General features: G+C 39.6%; 1 protein-coding gene across 4 annotated transcripts in view; it reads right to left on the bottom strand.

The window, feature by feature from the left end:
• The window catches only part of LOC124069787 (collagen and calcium-binding EGF domain-containing protein 1-like), a 30,636-nt gene extending 19,005 nt beyond the window's left edge, over window positions 1-11,631 (bottom strand). The window contains exons 1-4 of one of the 4 annotated variants that reach the window (XM_046409503.1): window positions 11,241-11,374; window positions 10,615-10,807; window positions 10,028-10,108; window positions 6,083-6,195 (exon numbers count right to left, since the gene is read on the bottom strand). Coding sequence is in view for 2 of the 4 variants with exons in the window: in XM_046409266.1 (XP_046265222.1) it covers window positions 10,028-10,108; window positions 11,241-11,353 (194 nt within the window). In the remaining 2 variants the exon portion in view is untranslated. Of the gene's footprint in view, window positions 1-5,953; window positions 6,033-6,082; window positions 6,196-10,027; window positions 10,109-10,614; window positions 10,808-11,240; window positions 11,382-11,505 lie in introns of those variants that run through there. The other 3 variants (XM_046409266.1, XM_046409420.1, XM_046409344.1) reach the window with 3 other exon arrangements.
• Between the last annotated feature and the right edge of the window lie 403 nt (window positions 11,632-12,034).

Here is a 12,034-nt window from a genome sequence, read left to right as displayed (position 1 = left end):
AGTAATAGTGTAGTACTGTCAGCTTTTGAGGGGTCTCATGAAAGAAAATGGCACAGCACAACAAAGAATAAAAAGAGGATGTGGTGTATAGCTGCTGCTGAGTACTAACCCGGTTTAAGCACTAGTAACAGTATGTCATTCTCTCTCTAGTGATGTTTAAACTCTCTGAACCAATCAGTGACGAACATGTCACTCTCTGAATCTTACCTTATAACCGTTGTTAGACATTTTTCACTGCAGGAATTTTTATGTGGCATAGCATAAAAAGTACAGGTGTAAATAATAATGTAGTTAAAGAAAAGCTCCATTCATGTACAATGGCAGGGAACACTTAAAGTGAATGCCGCCATTGTTAATGTTATTAGCAACACCTGTGCTTCTCCTGCCATGAGCTAAAATGGCTGTTGTGAAAAAAGCCAACTGTTGTCAAGATGTCAAAAAGACACAATCAGTACGAACTTGGTAAGTATTTATTCCTGTCTGTAACAATGTTGCTGTCTCTGTAGGTGTGCCGGTGTGTTCAGGTACTGTGGGACCACACAGTGCAGTATTTCATGCTGTCGTTAACCAGCTGATCGGAAGACACTCCTGGTACATACGACCATACTTCTGCACTTATAAAATGACTGACGTTTCTGATCCAAAGAGATAAACAAAGAGAAGACTTAAGGTGAGTCACAGAGCGAGTGAGAGGGAGAGAGAGAGGAAGTTCGAACTGGAAACATCTGAATAAAAGAAGGGCACAGTGGGTGAAGAGAGAATGAGAGGAAGAGAGATGAAAAGAGGAAAACAAAGAAAATGACGCAAAAGACAAAAATTGGAGAAAAGAATCTGAGAAGGAATGTTTGAGGGAGAGTTAAGTGAATGTAATGTGGATGTCTGCTAAGCGGAACAGCTGTTCTCCTGCTGAATGTCTAACTCACTGACAGCAAGTCTCTGTCTGCATCCCACCACATGTCCTCATCTAGGTGGGAAGCCAATTACAGGACAGAGAGAGAGAGAGAGACACTCAGCAGCTTTCCTCTCTGCTCTGATTTCCCCTTCTTGCTCTCTTTAAAGAGCTTTACATGGTTTTCCAGGCAAATCCCCCACTGAGAAGAGCTCTCAGGCTGCCAGGGCGCCGCTTTGTTTCATTTGGATCAAAAAATACCTCCGTTTCCAAAGCCCCCTCTCCTTTACTATACTTTCTTTCCTTTTGCACCTTCCTGTGGCTTTTCCCACTGTGCAATTTTTTGCAGATTTTTGATTATTATTTTTTTTTTAATTATTATGCTCACTGTGCTGTTTGCTAATAGCCCAGGAACTTTTATGTGTTCAACAGAAACAACCTTTTGAATTATTAATTTCATACAAGCTTAAAGATCCTTGTCCTCCCTGCACTGATCTGTCCAAATAAAAAAGATTGGTCAGTGCGTTCAAAAATGCATCAGATGGATTAATGTGAATTTCTCCACAGCCATAAACTAGTCACCTTAACTCTCCTTTTCCTTTTTGTGCTTTAACAATAACAAAACTACATTTGACAAAAGGCTTAGCGGAGTGGTGGTAAAAGAGTGGTCATATGTTTGTCTCTCATGTAGCTTTCATATCTTTTTCTTCCTTGTTTACACTTTATATGTCTTGTTAGTGTCACTTCAGTGTTTGGTTAGCTGGATAACTCATTGCCTCAGTTTATTTTTTATCTAATCCGCTGTGCTGTTGCTCATTTCTGAACTGCTGGTGGCTCTTTTGTTTATGCACTTTATTGTGACTGAAAGTCCTGCTTTCAGATGGCCTTTTTTGGAAGGTTCTTCTTTTACACTGACAAACTGCTACTTTGTGATGCATCATCACTGCCAACACCGGAGTTTCACAAGTACCTGTATGTGTGTGAGTATGTTTCTATGGGGGAAAGTTAGTAGCTTTGAAAGTATGTGCAAAGTCCCTGTGGGATCAGAGATGAAGTGAGAGCCAAGTCTAATGCTCTAAATCCATAAGGAAAGGAAGGAGATGAGAGGGGGCTTAAGACTCTGAGATAACACTACTTTGCCCTAAGCGCTGCACTGAATGTGTTCACATACACTCTTACACACGGATCACATACAAAATACACAATACAAGCTTGGATCTCAGACAACAGCTGTCAGTATGTTAATCAATCATCCCAGCAAGTCATTCTGTCAGCAAACTGGTGAGACGTTCAATCATCAGAACATCACCCACCCTGTAAGCAGACTCTGTGTCTCCCATCTCAGTGTTATTTCAGGGGTTTAACTGCTGAAACTTCACACATCCTCTTGTCTGAGAGGGACCATGACACCTCAGATGCTCCCCTGTGGCCTTATCCCACCCTCAACCAAGGACACCATAGTCCAAAGACATGGAATTAACTGGACACAAGCAGAGGATGCTGGTAGTCAGATCAGTTAAAAAACAGAAGTGAAGTGTTCCCTGTCATGCTTGTGTCTTTTGACGTGATCGCTTTTGACAAGCACAAGGACAGGTTTGATTTCTCAAAACTAACCTCGATGACCTTCCCTGGAAAGCACAAAACTCTTAACAATTGTCAAAGTTCTGTAATTACACGCACGTCAAAACAACACTTAACATACAAAACTTGTTTATTTCATGTGACCTGACCTCAACCCTGGTTTTAGTATTTAGGCTACTAGATGCTGGCCTGGCTTCTGTCTTTCCAGAACGAAACAGAGAATCAGAGTCAAACAAGAAAGAGAGAGGCCGAGAGTGGAGATGAAGTCCAGGCCATGAGTGGGGTCTCATTAATGACCACTTTAAATGTTTCTGGGTGACACACAGGGCAACTGCTGTGCTGTGACATGGTGCTTGGAAGGGAATCTGAACCTATTGAAGACCATGTTCAGTGTTTCCATACATGTTAACAAGGTCTTTAACAGTTTTACCTTGTCCTCCTTTTTTTCTGACCAAAAAATAACAAAGAAAACAAAAGAAACATGCTGAACTTTTGTTTGGCAGGATGTACAAATTATCCTTTAAACATACACTGTGGCATGACCTTCAAAACCACTGGTACTCACTCTCCCAGCGTTTTGTGACAGGCCTTCGTATCTGAAACCAAATATAGTTGCACAGGCTGGCATGATCTAGATAACAAACACTCTTAGCTCTTCAGTGAAGCAAGGGAATTAATGTGTATCAATGAGCAAACAAATAGCTAACCTTCAATAGCCTCTTTTAGGAAGTCAGACAGATTGCGTAAATACAAAGCAAAATCTAAAGCTGTGGTCACACACTGTGGTTCATTTAGTAAAACAAGCAAATCCCCACCATGCAGTTCAATAACTTAAACCAGCAAAGATATGAAGTCACTGAGGTAAGCCAACAACAATGTTCACTAATTAAAAGCAACCGAGTACAAATTTGAAGCTCGTGTGGTCTTTACAAAGTCATGATGATTCGTATTTCTGACAATGTAAATATACTGAGTCAGACTTCCGTTGGTTAAAGAACTATAAATGAGCGAAAAAGACTAAATGTCAACAGTAACCCTAACTGGTTGGTGAGGCTGCATAAACTGCAAGTACAGCAGCCGCACCTGCAAAGTCATCAGCATGCTAGCACTGACAATGCAAACTTGCTGATTTTTAGCAAGTACCATGTTGATCATTTTAGTTTTAGCATGTTAGCATGTAATAATTTGCTGATTAGCAAAATACAAAGTACAGCTGAGATTGTCATGAGAGCACCATTAGCTGTGGAGATATTTCATTCAAAATCACAAATTTCAACGTCATGGTAGTGCAAGAGAAAAAACTGGGATCACTAGAATGAGTACACCTAAAGGTTTTCATCTTGAGGTCATGAACATCTGCACACAAAAGGTTTTAGAATGACTGACAGATGAATGGACGTTGCTATTCCGATACTTTATATAATATTACTTTATATAATATAGGAACTTATAGGGACTACGGTCAGGGAGTTTTTCCTGACAAAACCATTTTTTGCAGAAAGACTGATTATTCTGGTTGAACTGTGGTTTGCTCTGCCTTGGCTTGTAACAATGGTTCTAAACTGAATTGCTTTATGTGGAAAAAACTGCAAACATTCTTCCAGTCAGACCATTTATTACATAAGAATTAAATGGATTGGATAAAAGTCTTGAAAACCAGGGATTAATTAATTTTAATTCCTGAGGAGATTGAAAGTGTTTCTAGACCACAACATCCACACTGATGGAAGCACTGAACCAGGAAACACAGCATAAAGCTAAACTTAAAGAGCAATACTTTAAATAATGGATCTTCAGTATACATGTGTATCATTTTAAAGGGTGGAAATCACAAAAATATGCTTGTCCAAACTGAACTTGGCAAAGGAAAGAGGAAACACTGTGTACATCAGATGTGGATGTAATCCACATATTAGACGCATGCCAGTAGTAAAGAAGCCTTCCTGCCTTCTGACGAGGAGTCAGCACGCAATCACAAGTTCACAGAGATAAACTCTGCATGAGCAGTATAATGAATCAAGACAGGAAGTGGTTGTGGTTGAACTCTAAAGTTGACCTAAACTAAACCTCACATTATTAAAGCTTGCATTGTGTCTTTGTCCACTACAGCTCCGTTGTCCAGTAGGCATGCATACAGTAGACTTAAAGGATCAGACTGTCAACAATGAAGGGCCAATATGTATAATTATGCTTTTAAGATGTAGTCAGGTCAAGCACAGCTGTAATGTGTGGAAAGTGACTGAGTGAATACCTCATCCATAACAGATGAAGAGTGAATTTGTGTGGAAGGTGCCAAGTGTAATGATATCAGAGACCCCCACAAAGAAGCTTCAGAGGCAAAAATTCAGCCAAAATGACCAAATCCTGCGTGACTCAGCTTTGAGATATTCCTGGAGGCAAAGTCACTGATTGTATGCATTCCTTTTGTTCCGACCCTGTTTTTGATTTCTCAAATACAGCCTGAGTTGGACTGTTTCATCTGAACACATGCTCTGCACTTTGCTGTACTGTAGGTACGTGGTTGTGTAGGAAAACAAGAAAGATATGGTAAAACAGGAGAAAAGGAAGAAATATAGTAGTAATATACACACATAATCCTAATCCAAAAACTGTTTTTACTTGGTCGGATCCTGGATCCTGGATTGGAAGATGGCTTTTAATGAGAGGAAACAAGAACTGAGGTTATTACCATATGTGTGCTGAAACAATCTTCAGCCTTGTTTCTTTTTGTATTTGCACACATAATGTACTATGCTGCCCAAACAGTTTGGGATGCATGGGCATGGCATCTGCGAATTGTTTGAAAATGTCAGAAAACTGAGAAATGTGCCCATAACAGTTTCCCAAAAGCTTTGGCATAAAAATGATCTTTTTAAATGATCTTTTAATGATCATACACAAGACAAAGGAACGCAACAAATCCTCAAGGCTGAGAAGCTGGAACCAGATACGTCTGATTTTCGTGCTCAAAGCTGCGGTCTGTGCCCTGTGTGAGATGATACTATAACAGAAGTTGATCAGTGCTCATGAACTTAAGATAGCATAAGATGGAATACAAAACTGTAATGATCCCACAGGGAGAGATGGATCATTGTAGCATACAAAAGTAGCATAAAGTATGGAAACAATAAAAACTAATCACTCCATGAAATTTATCATCATCCCTTACTTAACCTGTAAAAGAGCTTGAGCTCACATACTGTAGTGTCATATTAAGGGTGTTATGTATTGCAGTAATGAACCCTGCAGTTTATTTAAATCAGAACAACATGCCAATCAAGTGAAAGGATGGTTTATTGTTCAGCCCATGAGCCCATGAGCCCATCCATCCTCACACAGCTGAGAGTGTTTAGAGAGAGCGAGTTCCGAAAGCAGCAGAAAATTAATCCTCATCATCATAAACCTGCAGCAACAGCCAGAACAGACAGTACAGAGACAATTCACACAACCCATACATAAACATCTAAGCTCATACACACTCACATCGCTCAGAATCTGGGTACGAACCATGTGTATTTGGCTTGGCGTGCCTGAAACCTGACCTCCAGCAACGAAAGAATAAGAACACGAAACATCCAGAACAATAGAAATGTAGAAATCGATCTGACTCACCCTCATCGCTGTGAAAACCACAGTCGAGGAGGAGGAGACCTGTGGCTGGTAAGGTCTCTGTTTAGATGGTGAGAGCAGCGGGGTTTTACTCCTGCACAACACCACAAATCCCTCTGAGACAGAGATTTTACATTTATATTTTACGTATTTAGAAAACACACATATCCACAGCAGCGCACACTGAGTGCAGAAGAAGATAGCAAGCAACCAAATACAAGAAGTGAAAAGAGTCAAATTGGGCTAGCAAAAGGTTGGACAAATTTAATAAAGATAGTTTGTATTTGGACCATGAATCATCAAAAAAAAAAAAAAGAAAAATTCAATATTTTTTGAATATCACTGCAAGCCTTTCCTTAAACATCAACAAATCTTTTTCATAAAATCTCACACCTCATGTTGAGTGCTTAAGTACCACACAATAAGTGCAATAATTTGCTTCACTGTTTTGATAGCAACTCAGCCAACTTTCTTTGGAAAGGTGTGAATTTTTCCAAATGGTTAGCATGTCATCTTCAATCAAAAATATTACTTTTTCCCAGATCAGGTGAATATGAGAGAGTAGTGCCAGACAAAGAAATAAGAGAAGAAAACCAGAAATTTTTGGAAAGTGTCCAGCCTGTCTGGAGACAACAGAGTGGTGGATACAGTAAGACTGTTAGACAGACCAGGTCTGGGTCAAATGCAGTTTAAAACCTTAAATTGTTCAATCATAGCTTGGCGCGGCGGGCCTGTCAAGCTCTGGATTTCTCCACATGTGGTAAAAACAGTATTCGTGGTTAGTGCCTTTTTTGAATCACCTCTCCATAACTGAAAAGCATGAGAGCTAAAGAGTAAGAAATTCCTTTAACAACATGTTTATCTGCTCTAAAATAAGCTGCAATTGTTAGCATGCCAAACTAGCTACCCTACTGCCTATGGAAGGAGGTTGTCTTCAGTGTTAACCAGCCACCATTGCGGATGAATATAAATAATTCTGCTCCATCTCAAGCAAGCAATACAAACAACAGTAAATAATGCAGTGGCCAACTGGCTAGTTCACTGACTTCCTTCTCCCTGACATATCTGTTTTTTTCTTATGTTTCCCTGAAAGTTACAGCTAGTTGCTTTAAATTCTAGTTACCTTACCTTTATTTACATTTTATTCAGTTACCTTGAACAAAAATATGTATCTGTTGAAAACATTTGTGACAATGAGTACAGTACAGAATAAGTACAGTGACTGTGTCTGTTCTGAGCTTCCAGGTGTGAATGTGTAACATCAGGACTTTCCTTGTTCTTAGTGAAACTGCCTTGAATTGAATCAATTAAATGGGTTTACATTAGGATGTAATGATAGACTGCTGTTCAGTCTGGTGCGTATTCCTCATCCTGTTTATATAGTAGAACTAACTACTTCTAATGCTGTCTTTGGTACCACGTCTTCTACATTGATTGACTGATCAACTGCGTCTTGCATCTTTAACCTCATATTTTTTTGCTATAACATCATGTATGTAGCCTTCAAGCGCATATTTAAAGGACCAGTGATCTATTAGCAGAAATGGAATGCAACATTCCTAATTATGTTTTCCTTAGTGCATAACCACCTGAAAATAAGAACTGTGTTTTTGTTACCTTAGAGTAGGCCCTTGGTATTATGGATGTATTAAAGGAAAATCTGAATACAGAGTTGAAGACAGGGCCCTGTTCACTCCTGTGAAAACTGCTCAGTGGCACGTGAGGTCAAAAACATCACTTCTGTCTGTAAAGAAATTCACATGAACGCCTACTGTGCATGCTCTCTGGACCACAGTGCCCATACAGCATGCACACTGTTTCCACCACCTGAACTAGCAAACTTCTGGTTTAACTCTCAGCTAACTTGATGGGGCTAAAATATTTTAATTGTGAGGCTCTTCTAGAATTTCCAAATGTTATAGATCATGTTCATATTGTGAAACAAATCATTTTTCATGGGATGTGACACTGGACTCTAGAGAGGGTCTTTAGTGTTTTGAAGGCTACTGATGTGTTTTCACTTATAGACTTTTAAAGGGGGATGGGGGGAATATTTAGTTTGTCTCATTGTGTAACCTCTATCACTAGATGCCACTAAATTCTACATACTGATCCTTTAATCATCTTTGACACGACTCTTGTTTAAAAATGAGGTAGCTGTAAACATCAAATGGTTGACTGTAGACAGTGTTTTCAACAAACTCATGAGGCTAACATAGAAGCTAACAACAGCAGTTAAAATATGCCATCAGTAGCCATCCTTTCAGCCCGCAAAACTGATGTTCATCCACAAGAATTGAGCTCACATCTGTCTACCTCAGCCCTGAAATCGAGGACACGTTGTTCAAAAAGTTACTAAGAATTTGTAGTAGTAAACCTACCCCACTATCACTGCAAATTGCTTGTATGCCATGCAGTGGTAAGCTTGAGAGGCATGGCAACAGAAACTAAAGGTAGTGTGGGGCTTACAGACGGCTTCAGTAAACCTTCTTTGTGAAACTGGCCTCAGACCTGCGGCAAGAAGTGAACGTCCATTCAGATAAACTACGACTTTAACTTTCCTTCTTTTCAAACACAATGGATCAATCTACTTGTCCCTGAAGTTATTTACAAAATCAAATTAATCCAGGTCTGTGTTGAACTGCCTTGAGAAATATGGCAAAGAAAATACAACCTCATTGTTTCCACCTCCTCCAGCACCACATATCTCATGCAGATCCAGAAATCAAACACGACATAGAGGGTGCAACAGTCTAACCTTGACAGTAAACAGATCAGATGGTCTGGCCTCACAGCAGACCTAGGGCCTCATTTATTAAAGGATCTTCTTACTCCAACAGCCAAATACAAGCTACAGAAGAAAATTATCTAAATGTCAAAATGAGTGATTTACATTAATTTTCTCCTTTTGTGTATGATATATCATGAGCTAAAAGTCTTACAACCTGCCATAAGGTCTACACTGAATTCATTTATTTCCTTCCTCCTTTGTTTCAAGATGTTTATACGATATGATATCAAAGGATATTTTCATAAATTAGACCCCTGGAGTCTTAAGAGACAGATAAGCCAGAAAGCATCCAATTTCATCAAGAAATCTTTCATACCTTTCAAAAACTGCCCCATATTCCCCTATTATATTGTCTTTGCGGAATTTCTCCTTGTTTCAATTTTAAAAACCTATCTCTTTTCACTGATGATTCAATAGTTCAACCAAATTTGCTGCTGGTAATTTGCTGTAAGATGTCTGTAGTCCCTCACTTCCTCTAAATGGATACAGTGCAATAAAAATAACTAATCCCATCCTCTCCTGTCAAACTGCTTCTACATTTTAGGTTATGATGCAGGCCTAACTCCCTGAGGGGAATGCCTTCCTTAAATTTTTTAGCTCTGGATTCAAGCTCAGAGAGACAAAGTTGAAGTTCAAATTTTGTTTTACTGTCAGAGTGCCAGACACTGAGCAGAAGAAAACAGCAGTACAAGGTAAGTTAAAGTGTCCCATCTTGACCTCTTTAAGGGTTAGTTGACAAATTTCAGCACTTTTACAGACTGCTGCTTCAGTGAAGATTATCATTCACTCGCTGAATGATGATCTTCAGGAAATTATTTTTTCCCCTCCCAAGTGGTTTATATAGTTTCCAAAAAGGGGGATGAACTCTGTGGAGTTCTGGAAATGACATGACAGGGTGGTTTGGTGGTTACAGAAACTGGTCCACAGCACCATAAAGTTTCAGTCCTCCCTACAGGAATCAGCAGCCACTTTTCCTGTCAAAGTGTCCATGAGCAAAACACTGTGCTGGGAAAGGCAGTTGGCTGAACACCAAAATCTAAATGTATAATGTACTGTAATTGGCTGTTGTGTCACTTAGTGAGAGCTCAATAAGCTCAAGCTTAACGGACCCAAGGGGACCCAGTGGAAACATCAGCTGTGAACCAAAGGACTCTTACCTGAAACAAGTGCTGTTCTTCCCTCCAGCTCTGACACAGGGATACTCCACAGTCAATATCTTATTATCTGGGCACTCCGTTCTGAGAAAATGAAATGAAAACAATCATTAGTTGAAGCCCTAAATCACGTAACATAAACATGATAATGAAAAGAAGAACGATAACCAAAATATACTGACTAGGACATTTTGTGGTCAAAAAATGTACTCTGCTGTGAACGCTCTAAAATAACCTCAAACATATCTTTGGTATTTCTGCTATAAGGTACAATTGACCAATATATTGGACCAATATATTAAAATTACACTAAATGTACAAAGATGTAAACCAAAATCACGACAAGATAAGCTATTAACACAGCTGCCACATTATGTGTTTACGTAAACTCACAACAGGAGGTCCATTAATCAGTGGTAGATGTTTGTATCCCATTTTAACAGAATGAGTTTACACTGGACGGTTACAGCATAAATGTGACGGTATGTGATTCCTTATAATTTCCAGTAATAAAAAACAATAACACTGTGGCTGTTCAGCAGTTTTTCTTCTTCTTCTCCACATGTTCTCGACTCACATCCTCTCCTCACCTCCTCACCGACTGTCTCTGGTCACCTTAATAGCATCTGTCATGTTCTGTCTGAGCACAAGTAACATTTGGCTCTCAGCACCGCGACCGATTTCAACCATTTGGAGTTTCCCTTTGCCTTTTGCATTTCCTTGAAGATCATATTAGATTAGACGCGCTACAGCGGTTCATCCAGGGGTCTGCTCTTTGACAGCCTGCTCGCACAGTAAAGAGCAGAAAACAATGAAACGTAGACTAAACTCCATTATGACTCTTGGCAGCGTGCGCCAATCTTAGTCGAGTACTTGTTTTGCGTTTAAATTAAATTCCGAAACAAACAAGTACGTGCGTTGAGTTGATGTTGCCAAGTTGTAAACTTACAGAGTTTTAGTGACATATTCATTTTTAAAACCACTGTATATCATAAAAAAGCTTATTCAGACGTTGTGGTTCACGTTAAAAGAAAATAATGTTTTGTTTTTCTGGCTTTCCTGCGTCATGGTGAAAACCCCCGACATTTGTAAACCGCTACATCGCTGATTAAATTTATTTTGGATTAGGCTGACATGCCATCAGCAACAGACTTCCGTTCATTCACAAGACATCAAGATATTTTTAGGATCCTCTAATCAAATCCATGAGACTCACCTCGAGGTGTCCACTGCAAGCGTCGTCCTGATAGAGCTGGCACCAGATTCCCACAGGAAAACAACACAGATAGCGCCAAATGGTAAGAGAGTCGCACCATAAAGTTGACCCATGTCCCCTCTGCACTCCGGGACAGATGATCTGTTCAAGGGAAGAAGCCTTCACATCAGCAAAACGCCAATGATTTCATCTGTCAGTTACCCTCGCGGTTGGTAGTATTAAAATATCAGAAATCCTTGTCAAGTATCCCGCAGAGGTGACGCACATGGAGCCTGTGGGATAGTTCAGTGCTGCGCTGCGCGTCCGGAGCCTCGTCCCAACTTTACGCACTGAGGCAGAGACCCCTTGGAGAGCTACTGAAGGGTTTACAGCCCAGTGTGTTGTCACTAATCCCTCTGGATTTACATTCCTGCCTTTAAAGAAGAGAATTAAAGTGATTTGGTACACAACCGCACAGGCCATTGGTGGTGACATACAGCTTAATAATAATAACAATAATAATAATAATGGGAAGAAGAAGAAGAACAATATTAATAATAATGATAATAATAATAGTAATAATAATAACATTCTTATTACGTCCAGCTAATATTGCCGTTATTTTCGAAGCTACCACATTTCATTTACGAGTTTCACAGTGAGCTGGAATAAAATTCAAGCATTGGGGGCGCTACTGAACGCTGCCACATGTAAACAATTAGATCAATAAGATTAAAATGTCTAATGTGTAATAACAATCGATCAGTCATCAGAAAAAAAAATACACTGGTCTGGACAAACAATGCACAGAATGC

The sequence above is a fragment of the Scatophagus argus genome, chromosome 1 (assembly GCF_020382885.2).
Source record: "Scatophagus argus isolate fScaArg1 chromosome 1, fScaArg1.pri, whole genome shotgun sequence".
Classification (NCBI taxonomy): Eukaryota; Metazoa; Chordata; class Actinopteri; family Scatophagidae; genus Scatophagus; species Scatophagus argus.
This window is presented reverse-complemented; position numbering and strand designations above follow the sequence as displayed.